This window comes from Leopardus geoffroyi, chromosome A2, assembly GCF_018350155.1.
Source record: "Leopardus geoffroyi isolate Oge1 chromosome A2, O.geoffroyi_Oge1_pat1.0, whole genome shotgun sequence".
In the NCBI taxonomy this organism is placed as follows: domain Eukaryota; kingdom Metazoa; phylum Chordata; class Mammalia; order Carnivora; family Felidae; genus Leopardus; species Leopardus geoffroyi.
In genome coordinates, this window is record NC_059331.1 from 71,134,611 (window position 1) to 71,157,183 (window position 22,573).

At 40.8% G+C, this 22,573-nt stretch overlaps 1 protein-coding gene across 6 annotated transcripts in view; it reads right to left on the reverse strand.

The window, feature by feature from the left end:
• The window catches only part of HECW1 (HECT, C2 and WW domain containing E3 ubiquitin protein ligase 1), a 422,849-nt gene that overhangs the window by 15,791 nt on the left and 384,485 nt on the right, over positions 1-22,573 (reverse strand). For all 6 annotated transcript variants that reach the window (XM_045494336.1, XM_045494331.1, XM_045494332.1 and 3 more), the window contains 3 exons: positions 6,556-6,654; positions 5,880-6,009; positions 788-934 (listed from right to left, as the gene is read on the reverse strand). In XM_045494336.1, coding sequence (XP_045350292.1) covers positions 788-934; positions 5,880-6,009; positions 6,556-6,654 — 376 coding nt within the window. The remainder of the gene's footprint in view (positions 1-787; positions 935-5,879; positions 6,010-6,555; positions 6,655-22,573) is intronic.

Genomic DNA, 22,573 nt, shown 5'->3' on the forward strand with positions numbered 1-22,573 from the left:
TATCACTTCACTTAAAAGGTATCCTCTCTTCCACATAAAACTATGACTTGTTTCCTAGGAATGGGCATTCTATATTAAAACAACTGTATTTTCCTTCCTTTATCCCCTCTCTTCCTTCCTCCCTCTAAAGAGGGAAGACCTCCTTTGTGAGGGCGCTAAGCTCTGACTTTATACCTTATTGCCAAGTGTGTCAGACACAACTGAACACCTGAGGTCAGTCGGTACCTCCTCTAATCAAAGTAGAGATGGACAAGCCAGTGAGCCATGTTGTTGTCCATCATGGCAGGGAAAGAAAACTTTCCAAGACTCGAGCCTTGAGAAAACATTTACAGTGTCTTGTTTCTTAATTGCAAAAGTTTAAGGATGTCGACGTTTGGAGCATAGGAAGCTGGAAGCTGTCCCTGTCCTCTTGCTTTACCACCTCAGTATGGATTACATGGCACCGAGTGACACTACAACAAAAGAGAAATCTACCAAGAGTGGACAATGCCCTCGAATGCCTTCGCCTCACTTATTTTTATTTCACCGAATGAAAGGAAACACACACGCACAGCTCTTGACAGGAGATAACAAAAGTTTTCCTATCTGGCACACTGGGGCCACAACAATATCTTTGTGAGAGCATTTTTCACCTACCGTAAGAGTTTGGTTTCCCAGAGAACTCTGACACCTTCTTCATCTACCCCTATCACAAAGGGTGTCCTCTTTGCCCTCTGGTGACGGGAGCTGAGCCCTTTGCCCGCCTTGGTTCTTCTTCTCCGTTTTCCCCACAAGCCACCCTCCTCACCTCATAGAAGCCCCGCACCAGGGCCTCGGTCTGCTGCACCACACCGCGCTCCACCCGCCACTTCACCATCCTCTCGATGTACTCCTTCTTGTTCTTCTCCGTCACCTGCGTGTTGGCTCCTCCAGATTTCAACTCCCTTTCCGTTACCTTGTGGGGAAACAGAGAGACTGTGATGCTTGTCAACTCAGTGGATCGTGCAGTGACTCACATCAATTCTAGGAGGATGAACTATTTACAAAAAGTCTTCTTCAACGTGGCTTCCGCATTATTGCCTCCTTAGTTCTTGTTCCTTTCCTGGAAGCTACTAAAAAAAGCTCTGCATGTTCTAAGATGATACTGATGCACCTTACTGCAGTTTTTGTTTTATAAAGAGGAAACATGTTTAACTCAAGAGGCATAATGGAAATAAAAGAAAAGTGCTCCTGGTTGTCCCAGGGAAACAGATGGACCAGAATGTCCTTATACCATAATCACACATTCAATTTCCCCAAATCCCAATTAGATCAAATTCTCAACAGCCACCAGCCTCCCCACCCGAAGCAGATCATTGGCAGAAAAATAGCAGATAATGAGAAGATGGTTTTTACATCCCAGTGTAATAGTGGCTGAAGAATGACAGACTGAGAAAGGAAACAGAATGACAATGCCACTTAACGTGGTGACACTTGTTTGTTAGGACAAACGAGTCACTGAGAAAAGTTACGACCTGTGTTCTGTCTTTTGAAAGGCAAGAGGGTGGGTAACATATTAGACATTTTTTTTTTTATCAGAAAGCTTTGTTGTTTGGAGGGGGTCATCTTAAATTCACTTAAGGGGCTAACCTCATGTCTCAAAGCTATAAGACATGTAAGGCATACCTCTACTTAGTCATTGGCTTAATAAACATAGATATGTATATTTGCACTCATTGACACAGCTACCTGAATAAATAGTCCACAAAAGTCTGACAGTTATTTTTTTCTCCAGCACTTAGGTGATTTGTGCTAATCACAAAATACTGGCTGATTATAACATCCTAGTTGCCACTAATTCTCCACATTCCTTGGAACCTCTGATTTTTAGCTGCCCAGTAAAAGACTTTATTTCCTAACCTCACTTGCAGCTGGGTGTGCCCTGTAACTAAATTCTGGCCAATACTCTGTAAGCGGGAATGTTGTATGGCACTTTCAGGAACCCCCTGAAAGGGAGGGGTTGTTGCTCCTTTGTCCTGATGCCTCAGGCAGGAACATGATGGTTCGGGAACTATTAGCATCTGGGCCATAAGCTCAGATGCCCTTGGTAGGTGTTGCAGCCTTGGGTTGCCTGCCTCTACACTTTTCTGTGAGGGAAGAATAAACTGTTGGTTTCAGCTGCGTCATTTTGGGTTTCTTCTCTGGCAGCTGACTCTATTCCTAACACACCCAGGAAACGCCCATCATGTCTTTCACCTGCTTCTATCTGTCTGCTCCGCAGTGTCTCATAACTTGCCAAAAGAAGGGCTATAACTCGGTTTCCTAAAACCCAAGTCATAGTTCTTAGTGACCTCATTTGAAGAGGAACGAGACACCCATTTACAGAGATATGAGTTATTTTAGACCTATGGCACATCCTCTTTGGGAACATCTTAAACTTTTCTGAGTTGTTCCTATGCCACATACCCGTGAAGGATGTCTCTTTGTTTTTTAGATATTATTTTTTCCTTCTAATTTTATATATTCAGTTGTTTGTGGTTTACCTCATTTTTTTAAGTAGGTAATATGCATCCATGGAATAACATTCAAGTTGTATAAAAGGCCATAAATGAAAAGCAAGCTTCTTCCTCATTTCATCTCCCAGCCATACAATCTCCCTACCTGGAGAAAAATTGCCCTTACTTCTCTTCCAGGAAGATTCTATGTATTTATCAGAGAATATGTATATATCATCTCTTTTTGCTCACAAACAGTAGCATATTATATACACTGTTCATCACCATACTTTTCACTTAAAAATGTAAGAATTGTTTTATACCAATTTAGAATTGACTTATTCTATTTTTGTTATAATACCCTATTTATTGTTTATGATTTACATGTAAGTTGATGGTCTGGGATATCTTGCATTTTTTAACCACACATCCCACTAGCACATCTGTTGTGTGGATGTATCATAATTTATTTAACCCATGCTCCGTTGCTGGACATTTATATTGTTTCAGATCTTTTTCAAGTATCAACAATGCTGCAGTGAAGATCTTGATACATTACTCATTTGAATTAGGTGTGAATAAATATATTAGCAGGACAAATTTCTAGACATGGGTGCTGAGTCAAGGGCAGGTGCATTTATTTTCTTACTTTTCTTAGTTTAATTATTTTAATTTTTATTTAAATTCCAGTTAGTTAGGGGCACCTGGATGGCTCAGTCGGTTAAGCGTCTGATTTTGGCTCAGGTCATGATCTCATGGTTTGTGAGTTTGAGCCTGCATCGGGCTCTGAGCTGACAGCTGGGAGCCTGGAGCCTGCTTCGGATTCTGTGTCTCCTTCTCTCTCTGCCCCTCCCCAACTTGTGCTCTGTCTCTCTATGTTTCTCAAAAAATAAATAAATGTAAAAATTTTTTTTTTAATTCCAGTTAGTTAACATACAGTGTAATATTAGTTTCAAGTGTAGAATTCAGTGATTCACCACTTACATACAACACCTGGTGGGGTTGTGGGTAGGTCCATTTAGAATGAGGGTAGCTAGGGGCGCCTGGGTGGCGCAGTCGGTTAAGCGTCCGACTTCAGCCAGGTCACGATCTCGCGGTCCGTGAGTTTGAGCCCCGCGTCGGGCTCTGGGCTGATGGCTCAGAGCCTGGAGCCTGTTTCCGATTCTGTGCCTCCCTCTCTCTCTGCCCCTCCCCCGTTCATGCTCTGTCTCTCTCTGTCCCAAAAATAAATAAACGTTGAAAAAAAAAAATTAGAATGAGGGTAGCTATCCCAAAGGTGCCCTTCATAGTGAACCAAACTTCTATCTACACTCCCATACAGCATGCCTGTTCTCTACACCATCTCCAAAACAGGATACTGTTAAACTTTCTGACTCAAGATAATCTCATAAGAGAAAATGGCATTTCACTATGCTTTAATTTACATTTTTACAACTTGTGAATGAGATCGAGTATTTCCTCATATTTCCGTTTCTGGGAACCATTTATTTTTTGCTAATTTTCTATTGTGTTGTTGGTCATTTCTTATTGATCTGTGGGATCTCTTCCAATGTTGAAAGAATAGGCTTTTGTCTGTGTAATACATTACAGCGTATTCGATATTATGCCATGTTTACTTTGCTTATGTTGTATCGTGGCCACATAGAATTAAAACAATAATTTTAGTTTGCTATGTCAGTCTCTGCTTTTATGACTTTGAAAGTTGGGTCATATCTACAGGAGCATTCCTTACTGGAAGATTAAAAATAAAAATCTTGGCATTTTCGTCTTTTTATTTATTTATTTTTAACAGTTAGCTTTCTGATCCAGGTGGAATTAATTTTGGTGTAATGAGTTAGGTTAGGAGTGTAACTTAAACTTTAAGATGACTACCCATTTGTCTTAATAAAACTTTCTAAATGATTGGGTTTGTTTTACAAATTTACCTTCTACTACAGGACAGATATAAAGAATGAACTAAAAGAAGTCACACACAGGGAACAGTGTATTTTATATTTTCATCTAGTACAAGGTAGGACAGTCATGTGAATCGTATATTCTTTTTTTTTTTTAAAGATTTTATTTTTTAAGTAATCTCTACACCTAAAGTGATGCTTGGATTTACAACCCTGAGATCCAGTGTTGCATACTCCACTGACTGAGCCAACCAGGTGCCCAATGAATCATATATTCTTGAACATATTTAGTGTACCCTTTATAGTTATAAGGAGAAATAATTTTTTTCTCAAATATGGAAGAGGGCATTATTCAGAATACCTGAGTGTCCTTTACACAAAGGAAATTCAACAGAATGCTGACCTGTCCAAAATTTATGATTATGGTATGGTGCTGCAGAGGTCAGTGGGTACCTCTCACACAGACATAGCACACTGTTCACATTCATCAAGATACTTATAGAGCCTATCAACTCAATTCTCACAACAACCCATTTCAAATTATCATGTGTCAGAGGCTTTTGAAATCTCTTGTGAGTGACTCAGGCTATGGTTAACCTGATAAAACTGTAACCCAGAAGATTCAAAGGTATATATACTGGTGGGAATAAAAATGCAAAGCTTTATCTTATTAATAGTATTGAGATACATGCAGTTTGGAGGAGCAAACATCTAGATGCTAGTGATAAAAAAAAGTATTTTTGTAGTTGCGCAGATAACAGAAATACCTTACAAGTGTATTTCACACTTCAAAAAATGTTTTCTGATCCATTATCACATTTGATTTTCAAAAAACTCTCTAAAGCATATCCGTGTCATAACAAGGAAAAGAAGACAAGGAAGTAGTCCTCAAAGAATTGTATTTTAAATGGATGAGATTCTTTGTTTTCTAGATTAAAAAAAAAAATCCCATTACTTTACGATCCAGCAATCCCACTCGTCAGTATCTATCCAAAAGAATTGAAAGCAAGAACTTGAACAGGTAAATGTATACCTATGTTCACAGCAGCATTATTTACAATGGCCAAAATGTGGAAGCAACCCAAGGGTCCATCAACAGATAAATGGGTAAATAAAATACGGTATATACATATAGCAGAATATTATCCGGCCCTAAAAAGTAAGGAAATCCTGTCACATGCTGTAATGTGGATAAACCTGGAGGACATTGTATTAAGTGAAATAAGCCAGTCACAAGAAGACACATACTCTATTTATGTGAGGTATCTAGAGCAGCCAAATCCACGGTAAGAGAAAGTAGAATGGTGGTTTCAAGGCATTGGGGAGAAGGAAAAATGAGGAATAATTGTTTAACGGCTATAGCTTCAGTTTTGCCAAATGAACAAGTACTAGAGATTATACAGCAGTGTGAATATACTTCACAAGTTTGAACTGTAGACATAAAAATGGTTAAGGTGGTAAATTTTGTGTTATGTGAATCTTCCACAATAAAAAAACAAATGGTCTTTTCCAAGCACCACATCTCACAAACCTGTCCAAAAACTTCTTCGTTAACAGTGAAAGTGAGGTCTAGGATATCTGTGATGTTGTTGTCCTTCATCCATTGCAAACTCTGGTGGAATTCCTCATCCAGATATTCCAGATCACTTAAATCACAGGGCCTGGATGCATCCCAAGGGTGAAAGGTAAACAGATTGTTAAACAAACGGCTGCCCAGACCTGGCTAAAACAATATACACTGAGTCTAACAATTTGACACTTTTGAATACATTGATGAATCTTTCCATCCATTCAATGCTTTTTTTTTGTTTTTGCGAATGACAGTAATAAACATGGGATAGTTACTGACTCAGGAACTCTTGATGGCAATTGGCTAAAAGTTTTTTTAAAACATTTAAAAACAACTAAGTTTTAGATCAATTCTACTTAGTAGTGTAATGCAAAGTTTGTAATGTTACTGTAATTATTTATATAAACTGATTCATATCCTTTATATGATGTTATAATTGTCTACTCCTATGCTTACCTAAAAACTCCAAATGCCTTTTTATTGTACTAAAAGGTTTATGTGATATCTAAGCATTCAGGAAAGTGAACAAACAGGAATGGTTAGGGCAAAACAGGGACAAAGGGTCAGTGGTGCCAGGGAGGTCAGCGACTGTTGTCCCATAGGCAGGGCTGCGGACCATGGCCTGCAATACACTTACAGTCTCAGGAGTGCCTTATAGAAGGGCCTTGTGAAGAAGGCATCAAGAAGGTACTGATGGATCAAAGCCAGGCCTAGGATCCGACCACTAAACCTGAACCTGGAACACAGACAAGGCAGAGCAATTTAAGGCCAGGTAGAAATTTACACTGTTAAAAATTTCAGTTTGTATTTGTGTTTGATGTATTTCTTGATAATACTCATTGTAAGGTGTTTAAGGAATTTGCCAATTAATTACACAAGGGAGGTACCCATTCTCCTTCTCCTTCTTATTCTTTACCATAAACAATGCCTATGTGCTTGGTATGTGCTAAAGGAACCCTCCTTTCCCCCAGGTACCAGAATAGAGTCATTAGGCTGGAATTCTCTCCTCAGAACTGATGGTATAAGGACCCAAGAGAAGAAATGCACTGTAAAGGGGAAGTCTGGAACCTAGATAAACAGTCCACATTGAACCTGAGGAGGACCTGAACCCAAGACACAGAAAATTTTTTTGGACCGTCCATCCTTATCTGTTCAAATATTCCAGAGATACCACCTGAAGGTCAAATGTGCACCTGATACCTGCCAAGAGGTGGAGAATTTGAGTATGAGTCCCATATGGCAGTTGTGCTTAGGGTCAGTGGGAAGAGTTACATTGAATCACATTGTGATAAGCAATAAGCTGAGCCGACGTTGCTATTAAATACTGCCAGCCACATGCAAACAAAGAACAGGTCTCTGCTGGAAGAATTGGTCCTGTAGATCTAGCTACCTCCAGATGTAAGGGCCTTTACCAATTTAAATCCTTGTTGGGGCAAATCCTGGGATTTTTTCTAATATCCTGGAAGTTTTGCTAATAACCTGCTTGGCTGAGTGCTGAGGCTCCCTTGGTCCCATTGTGGCCCTGCTCCACAACCAGATTCTTATCTGCTTGGTCTAACACCCTGGTTTTCCTCACTGTGTGGGCCTTGCCCATCTCTGGCTCCTATGTCCATATAACAGGGGTCTCCCTGGTCTCTTTCCATCTAAGTAGATTTTTCACCTAAGTGTGAACTTAATTGTGATTTTTCAGATGGTCTTAGTTGGAATTTCCAATTAACCCATCTTTACTAACTTTCATGAGGTTCTTTTCAGGCTCAGAAGATTTCCTACTCTTTACTATAAAAATTGTTTAAATTAATAGATCATCTGATCCCATAGAATAAGCATAATTATAAATAACACTTCAAATTGGCAATATCTCTGGGGCTCCTGGGTGGCTTAGTTGGTTAAGGGACGAACTTTGGCTCAGATGATGATCTCACAGCTCCTGAGTTCGAGGCCCACGTCAGGCTCTGCGCTGACAGCTCAGAGCCTGGAGCCTGCTTCTAATTCTGTGTTTCCTTCTCTATCTTTCCCCTTCCCTGCTCACACTTTGTCTCTCTTTCTCTCTCTCAAAAATAAAAACATTAAATAAAAAATTTTTTTAAAAACCCAAAAACAAAGAAAAAAAACCAAATTGGCATATTTCAGGTGGTCAATTGTATTTGCAGGAAACAACATGGAAATATTAACATAGAAATATTATTGACTCCAAAGAGACTAGAGGCGAAGGGAAGCTCAGTGAAGGCGTTATGGGCTGCACCGTGGATGGAGAAGTTCATAGGATAATTAGACATCTTAGAGTCCTTGAGTCCTTGCGGCCAGGGTGCCCCACCAGTGCTTCATCCCTCAGTGCTCTCTCCTGCCCTGCCCAATCAGTCCCAAACATGGTTACCACAATCCTGTTTACTTCTACTCCAAAATAGGCTTACCCATTCTAACTGTACTCTAAGCATTACAGTTGATAATTCTAGCATGATGGTGGGGTTGGTGACCATCCAGATGGAGATGACCAAGGACACCCAAAGCAGAAAGACAGCAAAGATCAATACAGGTGCCTGGCTAAGTACCCTCCTCATTTGGAGGTGGCCCCAAAGGGCCTACTAAAGAAATACTGTAATCTCAGCAGGGAGTAAGTACCCACAGATATGGAGTAGATAAAAATATTACACAAAAATCCAAGTTTCAACTCAATGTTGAAAAAATGGAATATTTCAATGAACTGTGAATTTTCTAACAAAATATAAAATTATTCAAATCTATTCAAGAAGAAGTAGAAAACTTAAATAGACCAATAACAACAGTGTAAACTAGAAAATTATAAGGAAAAAGGACTTCTACAAAATTGATGCTGGGAATGGATATATATACCCATGTATTTAAAGACATAGTCTTTCAAACCCTCCACAGATAGAAAACTCCCTTGCTATATAAATAGTTCAGAAATCAGAAAAGTATAGAAAACTCAGTTCATCATTATGAGTTACATCACCATAAATGGAATCTGGAAAAGAGCAAAAGAAAGAAAACTAAAGACATCTCACTCATACATTAAAAAAATCATAAATAAAACACCAGAACCTACCAATCCATTCCCAGAACAATGCAAAGTGATTAAAGATATTTGATTTTAGGAAACTGAGGACAGTTTAATATTAGGTATTCTATTATTAGAATACCTAATGATGTATTCTAATGTATTATGATGTCAAAAGACAAAAGTCATATGGCATTTTGGTTGTTGTTAGAAGCTGAAAAGTTAGTTGTTAGTATCTGCCATCAATCTCTGAGGAAAAAAAATCTTTGTAGTAACCAGGATGAGAAGAATCCTTCCTTACCATAATGAGGAACATCTATCTCAGCACACTATTTAACAGTAAAAACACAGAAGGATGCTGGTTACCACCACCCTTTACAATACGCCTGGTATGTGACCTCGTGCAAGGACTTAACTACCCGATTTCCATTTCCTCTTCTGGAAAACTGCATTCTTTAAATGATATCATTGTCGTATTTTATGTGGGCTTCCAACATCAACTTGTGGTAATTAGAAATATTTCAGTTTAAGTAAACTTCAACTAGCTTAAGCCAAGGGGAAATTCTTTATAAGTCCCTAGTGGTGTCTCACAGAATCCAGGGTCAGGAATGCAGTTGGGCATCAGAAAAATGAGGGACTCAAGTGACTTCTCCCTTCTGCATCCACCTTTTCCCTTTGGCTCATCTCTGTACACATCTGCTCCCTTCTTCTCTCTTGCCATCAACGCTTCTCATGGTTTTCATCCTGGAGTTCAAGAGCAACTTGAGTCTCTTTGTCCTAGGTCCAAATTTCGCATGATTTCTTGCTTGTTGCAACACAGGTTGGATGCTCACCTTGGATCAGTTGTAAGTGATCAGGAAAGCAAGGTCTGGGGAGGATATCTCAGGGTTTGGTGTCTTGCTCAGCACTGTGCAGCAAAGATCACCACTGCCTACCTCTCAACAAAGGGCTGTGACCAGATGGAGTGTGGCAGATGGCATGGTTTCTAGCACAGCGGACTTGCAATGCAGACCACCAATAGACAGTTGTTTGTTTGCTTTGAAAGTAGACCATAAGATGGAATTTCTAAAGACCAAATTATACTGGTTTCACAGTATAGGCTGATGCAGGCCACTAGTAAGCTCTAGATATTTTTTTGTAGCTGTGCAAGAAATCTATGATAATGTGGTTTGGCTTTGCATAAACACAGACAAGATGGCTCATAGCCAGACCAAAATACATATAGTAAGATATATTCCAGAGTGATGAACTGTGATCTAGAATGAGTTTGTGTAAAGCACAATACAACTGTACAATTCAAACCCAAAACAATAGCTTAAAAAGCATAGATTGGAATGGAAAGCCGCCTTTACCAGTTGATGAATTGCCATGGTGCTTAATTTCATTTATGAGAAAACATCTTCTAGTGATCCTGCACTTCCTTTATTTACCTCATTTAGCTTGAACAATTACTTGTTGGGAGAGTGATTGTATGTGTTGTTACGAATGTGTAGGAATTATGAAATGGAAAGAAATTATGTCTCTTTACTTCTGTATTAATAATTGAAGAAATTACGCACATAATTTATTTTATTTTTTTATTTTAAAGTGTTCTTTTTTTTAATGCTTATTTATTTATTAAGAGAAAAAGAGAGACAGAAAGTGAGTCAGGGAGAGGAAGAGGGAGGGAGTCACAGAATCTGAAGCATGCCCCAGGCTCTAAGCTGTCAGCATAGAGCTCGAACTCATGAGCTGTGAGATCATGACCTGAGCTGAAGTCCGATGCTTAACTGACTGAGGCACCTAGGTGCCCCTACTGTGCACATAATTTAAGCAAAAAAATAAAAATAAAAATAAAAAGTTTGTTTTGATCTAAGTTACTTGGCACAAATGGGTTTTTTAAAAATGTTTATTTATTTTTGAGAGAAAGAGAGTACAAGTGGGGCAGGGGTAGAGAAAGAGGGAGACAGAATCCGAAGCAGGCTCCAGGCTCTGTGTTGTCATCACAGAGCCCAATGCAGGGCTTGAACTCACGGATCCTGAGACCATGCCCTGAGCTGAAGTCGAATGCTTAACTGACTGAGCCACCCAGGCACCCTGGCACAAATAGTTTTAAGGACAGATAAAAGTAAATCACTACAGGGGGCACCTAGATGGCTCAGGCAGTTAAGCATCTGACTTCAGCTTAGGTCATGATCTTGCGGTTTGTGGGTTTGAGCCTTGCGCTGGGCTCTGTGATGACAGCGCAGAGGCCTGGAGCCTGCTTCCGATTGTGTGTTTCCCTCTCTCTCTGCCCCTCCTCCTCTCATGCTCTGTCCCTCTCAAAAATAAACATTAAAAACAAACAAAAAAAAGTAAATTGCTACAGAAGTACGAGATTATGCCTTCCCTGCCTGTGAGTATGCATGGGTCACTTTAATATCCAGGCCCCAAGCCCCCATTGCAGAGCCCCCATGAGTGAACTTGCAGGGCCTCCGTCCTTCCTTCCTCCTCAGGGACCCCATAAGGAGTCTCATCAGATACTGCAGACCAGCCTAGCTCTCGGGGTGTGGCCCTGTTCCTCCTTCTTTGCTGGGCCGCCATTCTTAAAACCGTACTGATCTCAGCAAATCCCAGAGATAGTTAATGTGCTGCATGTTCTGGTGCCACTGCCATCAACCCCCAGGCTGCTGCCCAAGATCTACGCTTTGAAGAGGCTTGTGCTCATTTTTATTTTGCTGGTAGGGAAACAGCTCCTCGGTATTGACCTGCTCTGGTAGAGGGACTTCACAGTGCAGTTTCTGGGGACCTGAGAGTTTCCTGGGACTCTTTTTGAAGTGCATTCATTGTCCTTTAATTCCTAGGCTGGCAAAGCCATGGTGGGCCTAGGGAGCAGCTACCACCCCTCATTCACATCTCCAGCTCAGGCTTGCTGGCCACTCGGGCTTGCTGTGCCATTTTTCTGCTTCTCTTGAGCTGTGTTATTTCTGAGGACCCCAGATTCCCTGGTCACACTTGCTTTTTGTTGGCTTCTCTTTGCAAGCATATCAGACATGCCCACATGTGTTCAATTCCACTGAGGGACACCATTCAACTTCTCTTCACAGGAGGGGCCTCGGACCCCAGGTGAATCAGCGGGTGCAAGTGCAGACAGCATGGAGATATCTGAGGACACGAGGAGACAAGGCATCTCCCTCAACTGCATGTACCAGGCATGTCTAAATCCACACACCAGCTATACCATGGCAGGTCCCACAGGGGCCCTTCCCCTTGTACCAGATGGTAGGTCTCAACCTTTCCTCCATTCCAGCCACTTGAAGCATACAGCACTCTGATGGGTCAGGAGTAGGGCCTCCTTGCATCAGTAATCCTCAAGTTGTGGGAAGACAGAGTTTCCCTCTAGCTCCACCTTGCATGTAATATGAAAACTCCCCAGGATATTCAGATATGCCAGCACCTTAAGATATATTCCTGACTTTTTAAAAACACAGAAGCCATTTTTCCTATTTGTTTACTGATCAGAGATGAATCCACAGAAACCCATTTGGACCCAAGACACCACAAACATATGATCAATGTAGCAAAATACCAAGAACTCTATGTTTAATAGAAAAAAAAATCACTTCTATTGAGAGCCAATCAACAACAGGTTTCACTGGTAAGAAGGAATGGTCTGTTTTCCTTCAGGGGAAGAATATGCACAGCTTATAAGCAGACTTATCGACATAACCCCACCAACTTTGTGATTTGTAGAAATAGCGCTTGGACCCTAGTTCTTTCCCATGCATTGATTTTCCATGCATTGCAAGTTTCTGTTATTGGCGTCATCGACACTTGCCCTCCTGCCAAGTCAAACCAAACCAAACGAAACAGAATTGGGCATTTTTTAGTGCAAAGAAAAATATGAACAACATAGAAAATACCAAATAAAAGTACATCAACTCCATTGCATGGGGGGACATCTTTCACCCTGATGGGTCTTTCCCCTGCGTATCCCTGGATGAGCACAGACACACTTGTGTGTGTTTATGGGGTTGCCTTGACACTCCTGCTCCTCTGCAGCTTCCTCTTTTCACACCACAAGACAGCTCAGAGGCCCTCACATATCTGCAAATATAGATTTTCATCGTGAGATTTAAGTAAACTGGCAAAGTATTACATTTCGTAAATGTTCTTCACTTGGTTTGGCCCCTCCTGCTCTGATGGAAACATAAGTATTTCTCATCTTTATCCATCTGCTCACAGGTATTGGGGGAGGCAGCATGCAGCCAGTTAACTCTGGGACCATCAGAGGACTTTTGAAATGGGCAGATGTCAGTCTTCAAACAGCCTCCTCAATACCTCACTAGATGTCTGGAGGATGAACGGAGTTGCCTCTGTTCTCATAAAGACATGGAGGGAGATTATGGCAGGAGATCTAAAAGGAACCAATGTTACTGGCACGGATTTATCTCAGTTCCATCTGCATTTTGTTCATTTTAGTGAGTTCAAAAGGTAATGGAGTTTCACACTTTCTAGCACATCTTCCCACGTGGCTTAAAGGCCCAACAAAGACTTGACTCCCCTTGAATGTATTATTGTTTGTTGACTCATTACTCTTTGGGCTGTTTGCTAATAATTCAAAACAGGCAATTTGGTGGGAAAGAAAAAACTGTCAGTTCTGGTGTCAGGCTGCCTCAGTTTAACACTTCTGACCTGTGTGACTTTGGACAAGCTGCTGAGCATCCATGAGCCTCAGTTTACTCATCTGCAAAATGGGGGTCATGATGGTACTGCTTGTATAGAGCAACTGCTAAAACACTAAAAGACTCTGTCCAAGGACTAGTGGAGGTCAGTCTACCTGGGTATTTAATACATATGATCTGCAGATGCCTTATACCAGGCTCAGAACCCCAGGGCTGTACACCCATGCTGGATTGAAGGATGAGAATTGGACTAAGCCAGTGGACTAGTCTGCTGTTTGCTGCTGCTGCAGAACCGCAAGCTTTTGCTCTGTTTACACATAGCATTCAGGCGTCACAGTGCATGATTTGTTGAAATGAATTAAAAATTATCATCTGATTTTATCCCAGCGGAGCACAACTAAACAAGCCTACTGAAAATTTCTGAAACATCATAGATCACTTGATGCCTGTTGAATTGGTTAATTGCTCACATTCCCAGTATTGATAGCAGTTCTCTAGTCAAGAAGAAAGCAAGAAAGACTGAACTGCAGAGGAGACTAGGTGACTGAGGCAACGTATTGAAAGACGTGGTGAATGTTTTACACCAAGAAGCCGACGTAGCAGGTTTCTTCCTCCTTCCCTCTCTCCCTCTTCAATCTCTCCAATGGAACTTTGCGTGAGAGCATGTTTTAGCAGGAAGGTATTACGTAATGATTTCACAGTGTATTTTTCAACTTATTATTTAAACAAAAGCAGTTTGTGCAATGGCAAAAAATTTAGTCAGGAAGTTTAGGAGAGGAATTTCTTGTTCACAGGCTGAATTTAGGGTAGTGAAAGCAGACGGCTTGCCAAGGGAAGAAAATAAAAGACCAAATGACACCTTGGAAGGACAATTTGGAAAGTGAAACGAAACACTCTTAAAAGGCTTCTAATTAATCCCTTTATATAAAAGTGATATAAAAATGGAATAAAACCCTCAGTGCACTATCCAGGCAATATGCTAAGTCTAAAAGATTCTGTAGTATGTATCTGGCATTAAACTTGCCCCCCTAATAATTGTCTCAAGGTGTCGTTGGGTTTGGTGATCTTCTCATTTTCTTCTTGACTTATAAGTAAGCCTTCAGTCTCCCTCTGTGTGACTCTGGTTTCTGGATATTTTGATGCAACACTACTCAGCATTACAGAGGCCCCTTGCATCAGCTTCAGCCTTGAAAGACCCAAAGCTGACCCCATCTCCTGGCCTTCCTGCCTAGAAAGGTAATCAGATTATTGAGTAATCAGTATATTGAGAACAGTAAAGAGGCTGGACACTTGGTTACAACATGCTTGGCTCTTGCTGCCTTTGGTGAGGGGATAGCAACTGGAGTAGATGTGGGAACATCTGGCAGGAAACAGAGATTTGCCCCAAATCCAGTACAGTTTTCAGACTTTGGAGGCCTCTTCCAAATGCCACAGCATCTCCTGGAGCAAAAACACCTGTCAGAAGCAACAACGTACTGGCAAATCCGAGGGACTCAAAATCATTTTGTTGAATCGATGAATGAGGCCATAGGGCTGCTAAAACTACACCCATGCCAGAATGCTCCCAGAACACCATCACAATGGCCTCCTTCCCAAGCTGTGACTCTGTGACTGCACCCACCTGTGCCCTGCCTAACACTTGCAGACTTGATAGCAGGTGGTTTGTATCAGCTGAATTCTAGAAGGCTCTCTCTACAGAAACCATGTTTTCCATTCCTGCTACTTTCTTGACTGTCTTAGGTCACTGGTAATTGACCAGACTTGTGGGGTTAAGGTCTTTTTAAGAGGTCTCAAAAGAATAGAACTGGGGCGCCTGGGTGGCGCAGTCGGTTAAGCGTCCGACTTCAGCCAGGTCACGATCTCGCGGTCCGTGAGTTCGAGCCCCGCGTCGGGCTCTGGGCTGATGGCTCAGAGCCTGGAGCCTGCTTCCGATTCTGTGTCTCCCTCTCTCTCTGCCCCTCCCCCGTTCATGCTCTGTCTCTCTCTGTCTCAAAAATAAATAAAAACATTAAAAAAAAATGATAAAAAAAAAAAAAGAATAGAACTGGTTCCTCAACTGCAGCACTATTGACTATTGCTGTCCAATGCACTCTAAGATGTCTGACACTACCTGTGGCCTCTACCCACTAGATGCCAGTACTTGTTGTGATAACCCAAATTGTCCCCAGACATTGCTCAATGTCCCTTGGTGGAGGTGGCGGCAAGGAAGGATATCCAATTAGGTGATCAGAGTCTCCTTTCTAACTGACACATAGGCACCACTTGCCTCTCCTGGACCTTCTGAGGCAACGAGGTTCACCAATCTTAAGGCTTTATGCTCTACTCTGCAATACCTGGGCAGTTGTTCAGTACTCCTAGAATCTCTAAGTATACCTTCCTACTCCACCAGATGTTATTTTAGACTCCCACCAGGAACTTGGCCTCTAGGTTTCTCTTGGGGAACCGATGGGAGGCAAGAATGATTCTTTCCAAGAGCACCAGACTGTGTCATTCTTTCTGAGCAGATGACACCTGATCTGAATTAAGCCTCCAAGAGAATGAGCATTATAAGCTTGGGGAACAGCAATGTCCAAGGGGGACACATACAGTTTGTTTGAATAACAGAGAAGAGCCTAGTGTGACTGGACCACAGAGAGACAAAGGGGGAATGGTAGAACATGAGTTTGGAGAGATACCCAGGGGCAGTCCATGGTAAGGACTTAGGATTTTATCCAAAGTGTGACAGGAATCCACTGGAGATTTCATGTAGGGTCTATGAATGAACTGATTGATATGCTGAAATGATCACTCTGGATGCTGTGTGGAGAGAGGTGAGTCTGGCAAGAGTGGAAGCAGAGAGAACAGTTTAGAGGTTCCTGCAGTAATCCAGATGGGTGATGATAGTAGCTTATACTAGGTTGTGATAGTGGAGGTGATGAAGTCAGATTCAGGATGTATTTTCACGATAGAGCCAAGAGGATTTGTTGATGGACTGGATGGGAGATGTGAGAAAAAGAGAGGCACCAAAGACATTCCATGATCTCGGACCAGAGCGATTGTGTAGATTGTGGTGCCATTTATCAAGATGGAAAACACCAGAAGAGAAAGTTGCAGGAAAAACTTGAGAGTTCTCTTTCAGACATATTAGGTTTGTCACGCCCATTAAATATCTGGGTAGAGCTGTTGAGTAGGCAGCTGTACCAATGAGTCAGTACTTCCGGGAACAGGGCCTGGCTGCAGATATTAATGTAAGGGTCGGCAGGATGTAGATTGCAGTTGTAGTTATGTAGCTGGATAGGATTTCCCCAAAGAAGTGTATGCAGATAGAGAGGTGGGCCAAGGGCTGAGCATTCATGGATCTGAAAGATGAAGAGGCACAATAAAATATATTGAGAAGAAATGGCAATGAGGTTGGAGAGGAACCAAGAGAACATGTTTTGGGATGGAGACAGAGACCAACTGTGTCAAGTGCCTCTGAGATCAGGTCACAGGAAGTCTGAGAGTTGCCCAGTGGATTTGGCAACCTTGATGAGAGCTGTTTCCGCAGGGGTAGAGGGGAGGAAAGGCTAGCTAGAGAGAATGGGAGAAGAGGAAGTGTACAAAGTAAGCACAGATACTCTACATGAATGTGTCCCTAAAGAGAAGCAGTAAATCAGAGTGGTAGGTGGAAAAGGGTGTGACACCAAAGAAGGCTTGGGTTTATTTTTCACATGAGAGAAATTATGGTGTGTTCATGAATTTCCAATTTCAACAAATTTACTGAGTGCCTTCTATGTATGAAGTGTGTAGAAAGATGACAAAGGTAAATGTTCATTCTGAAGAGTTTACAGGACAGTAGGAGGAGAGACATAACAATGCAGCATTTTATTGCCACATGAGATGTGCTGTAGAAAAGTACACAGGGTGTGTGAAAACACAGAGGAAGGACACTTGCTGATTTGGGAGGGATTAAATCTAGGCAGGGTTCCTGAAGGAAGTGATGACTGAGGTAAGCTTGGAAGAATGAGTAGAAATTAGATCACTTTAAGGCAGGGAAGGGGTTTCCAAGAAAATAAAATCACGTGAGGAAAGAGGCAGGAAATAGAATGGAATGTGTTTAGAAACGCATGCAATTCATGATGACTAGAGCACAAAGAGTGAGGAGGGGCAAGATTAGGCTGAAGAAAGAGGAAGTAGGAGGTCCTGCAAGGTCTTATTTTCCACGCCAATAAACTCAGCCTTTAAATCATAGAGAATGGGGACCCACTGAAGGGTTCAAGCAAGGGAGTGATATATTTGGTTTGTGATTTAAGAAATCAGTCTGCAGTCAAATGGAGGGTAGACTTGAGGAGGGCAGATAGGAGGGTGTATTAAGTATGTTCAGGTCATTGTGAGAAAAATTTTGGAGGTAAAAATGTCAGGACCTGGAGCTTTATGTGAGTAGAAGAAGGGAAGGATGGTAGGAGGTGGTTCATGGGAGAGATTAGATGCTAACTTGGAGGAGGATCAAGATAAAGATGTCTAGTAGGTATGTGGATAAAAGAGTCTGCAGCTCAACAGAGAGGTCAGGCTACAAATAGCTTTAGAATTCATATTGTAACATGGAAAGAACTTTATAAAACTATAAACTTTGATTCTATTGTTATATTTTTATAGAATTATATCTATCTTCCCATCTATCCAACCGCCTATAAAATATCATGGAAGGACTTGAGACAAAATATTAATAGTACCTACTTCTGTGTGAAGATATTTCCTTATGTGAATTAAATTTCTTACAATGAATGCACAATACTGATATTATAAAATTATATATGTTTATTTATGTAAAAAATATGTAAGTTAAAGTTTCCATTAAGGGAAGGACTGATAATCGTTCACTGGGTTTGTTGATTAGGTGCTCATAGATAGGGCAGTTTTGGTGATGAAACTGATCTGATACTGATCTGATACTGACATCAGATTCAGTAGGAGATTGAATGAGGGAAAGGAGTCATAACCAGGGGGAGAAGGTAAACTATAAAGATGGATGCGAAAGAGAAAATTGCTGGAGCAAGGGTATGGAGGAGATGGGAGCAGATGGATCCAGAGCCTAAGTGGAAGGGTCTGTCCTGAACAGGAGGAGGGCAATGCCGAGAAGGTGTCAGCACTGGGAATTTGTAGCTGGGGTGGGAACTTGAGGTGGTCACCTCAGTGTTTCTACCTTAGTAGGATCTGAAGTCATCTCCCCAAAGTGAAAAAGTCTGGTTGGTAGGGGCTTTCAGGCCAGTGGAATGCAAGACTCATCAGTCCAAGGACTGGTGAGCTTTGCTGTACAACCTGCTGAGGTCAAAGAGTGTGATTTAGGACTGTACCATTTCTCAGGATTATTTCATTTTCTTTGGTTCTAGAGGTACAGGAGACAGGTCTGGCACTGAATGTGGGAGAGTGTGTTTTGACATTGAACCAAGGTGGCGTTTTGCCCATCAGATGGAGTGTAAGCATGGAGGCCTGGGGTGAAGGGAGCCATGCCAGATGGGAAGGAGATGGCGAGTCTGAGGTGCAAATGAACTTGGTGAGCAGCTGTGATAGGGGGAGGAGGTGGGAACACTGGTTTTAGAATGATTGATGGTGGGATTTTAGAGTTTTCGATTTCAAATATGGCACAGTTCTGGGTGATAATGAGTCTGGGAGAGCCATTATGGGAGCAGGTGGATGAAGTGCAATGTAGGTCAAGGCCTCTGGGGTTAGGGAAGTTAGGTCTATTCTCTACACCCACCTTTATTCACATAATGTTTCAAGGAATGTGTAAAGAATCCCCTCCTTCATATTGCCAAAGTTGTTTAAATATTGCATATGCGAGGCATTTTTATTTGGTTTTCATAGTGCCATGTGTGAGGAAACAGTGTTGCTGAGAAACCTTGAAATTTTCCTTATCTGCCATGAAAGAGACTCTGCCAACACAAGATAATGACAGGATATTATCTTCTGATTGCTAATTAGCAACTAAAATGAATGTCTAGCCCTGATGCCTGCCAAGTGCCCGCTATTAATATCAGCCTTGCAGGGGGCAAACAAGTAAGAACAAGGCTGCTTGTTCCTCAACATGGCGGCCAAATGAACGACTTCTTTTTAGAGAAATCTCTTCTAGAAGTATATAATGCAAATTATCTGTGTCTGTAGTGGGTTGAATGTTGCCCCCCAAAAATATACATCCACTTCCTAAACCTTGGAATCTGGGAATGTGAACTTATTTAGAAAAAGGGTCTTTGCAGATATGATTAAGGATCTCAAGATGAGATCACTTGGATTATTTACATGGGCCCTAAATTCACTGACAAATGTCCTTACTAGAGACAGAAGACAAGACATAGAAACAGGGGAAAGGCCACAAAAAAGACAGAAACAGAGATTGGAGTGACAGCCACAAGCCAAAAAGTGCTTAGAGCCACCAGAAGCTGAATGAGGTAAGGAAGGATTCTCCTCTAGAGACTTCAGAGGGAGCATGTCTTTACCAACACTTTGATTTTGGGATTCTGGCCTCCGGACTAAGAATGTCCAGTCTGGTAATTTGGTACGTCAACCCTAGGAAAGTAATATTGAGCACAAATATAGAATCCAAAAATCCTCTTCTTCAGGTTTCTGGAATGCATATTGTATATTCTCAATAAGCATATTGTTATGTAGTTTGTAAGTTGATCCACTAAGGTCATAATATTTAATTTTATGAAAGAACAAAATTTATCTAATTTTGAATGAGACATGGAGTCTAGTTCCATGCCCAGAATTATGCAGAAAAGTTGGCCGAAAAGGGCTGCTTGCCTGGATCACTAAAATACTCTCAAATCTGCTATATTCTCATCTAACTGAGTAATTTAGGAAAGTTAAGTTTCAAAAATCTTAATTATCTGAGCTACACAGAGCAGAGAATATAGGAATAGCAATGTCGCTGTGCTCTAAGCAGAATCCACAATGCCTAACGGACCCTTTAAACGTTACGTCCCTCTCTTGCCTATGACTCATTGAGTAATGCACAATATTTCACTAAAACTCAGGTTAAAAAATAATCAATTTGATATTGCTTAAACAACTATTAGGCCTGCTTGCCTTCTTTCTGAAAAATCATAATGAGGTACCTACCATTTTTGGGCACTGGCTGGTTGTTGGCCTACTTGAATGAACACAACAGAAAAGGCTCCCAAGTTCCCATGGAGCATATTATCTAGCGACTTAGGGTTCAGGAAATTATTAGAATTACTGAAAGCCTCAACTACAGTGACATTCTTTAATTTTCATGTGACTGGCAAAATAACAGTGGCTCTGACAACACCGAGTTCTACACATGTACTGATGTAACCAGGAAAGCAGGGTGACTTGAAGCTACTTAAGTAATTGGTTCTGAATTAATTGTATTGATAGAGGGAGAGTATGGGAAACATAAACCAAACAAAATAATAAACAAATATGATATTGAGGCTTGCAACTATGTTTTATTTGGCTTCAGTGTTTTGAAGATTTATCTAGTAACTGTACTTTTCTTTAGATGATAGAATTAGTTGATATTCTTTGAGATTATAATATAAAGACAAAGTCCCTAGGAACCTGGACAGTAGGGAAAGCCAATTTTGGGGTCTACATTTGTTACTCATCATCTGAAAACTGGAAGCCCTTCTTGCCCTTTTTGCCCTTAAAGATCCCAAAGTCCCAAGGCATCTGCCCAGCCTATGCCTGGGGGTCTGTCTCCTGGATCATATTAGATACTTCCTTAGAAACCAATGATCTCCCTCCTCAGATCACTTGGATCCCTTGATCCTGTTCTCAACTTGATTAAGGTTAAACATCTGTCCCTGGCTCACCTCTGCAAATGCCGTTCTCAATACTTTTTCTCAAACAGCTTTACTATTTTCAATTTAGGAAACCCATTCTAGGTGGTTCACATTGATCCCAACCCTCTGTTCACTCCAGTTTCTGTTGTTGCCAAACTCGACCCTTCCCCCTGCCATGAATATACATCTCATCTCATGAGATTGAGGCTAAACAGAAAATAAACCTCTATATTTTCACATAACTTATGTCTCTTTCAGTTTCTTTCAATAGACAAGGTGCTATTGGCTCTCTTAATTCCATTCAGTATTTAAATAAATCAGAAAATGAACAAATTTCATGGAAAGTGCATCTTTCAGTGACTTAAACAATAGCTCCAACTTTGTTAATTTTTATACTTAGAAAGAGTCAAGCCTATGGATTCTCAGCCATGATGTTGGCCACATATTCTAATTTATCCTTGGGCTTGACATTGTTACTAGAATGCTCTCCTTTTTCTTTGTGCTCAAAGCAAATATTTAAGGTGGGCAGCATCAATTCTCATTTATTTAATCAAGCCATAATAAATATATTCATAAAAAAGAGTTTGAATCATATAATCAAAGCATAATTTTTAATCCCCATTTTATATATATGATGCAGTCAGGTAATGTAAATAGTCTGGTCAAATTAATTAACTCTGATTCTTTCAGAAGCATTCCTCAGTTTAAATCGCAATACACCAGGGAAATCAAGAGAACAGTAAATGGCATCTCTCCTTCCTGTGCAGCAAGGAGTTTCTTCCACTCTTCCACCAATGATTGATCATACAAAATCTGCTATAACTTCTTTTCCAATACTGTAAGCACACAGGAGAGCTGGAGCAAAATAACAGCCTGAAAACCCAGATCTTCTCTACAGTGGGAACTTTTTTTTTTTCTTTTAAATCCTTTCAATTTTAAGTCTACAATGGGCATGTCACAACTTTTGCACTCCTCTCTTCCCTTCTACAAATAAGGGATAATAATGTTAACATTTGCTTACCTACCACACGGGAGAATTAAAAACAAGAGTAATTTAATGTTAATAGGTTCTTTGAAGATGAAAAGGCCTTTGTAATTGCTAAGATATATTCTACTTTATAAACCTATCTCAAAGATACTCCTCTTTCCTTATGCTCATAACAATTATTAATTAAACATAATTATCCTTTCTCAACCTCATTATTTAAGTGCATACAATATTTATGATGTTCC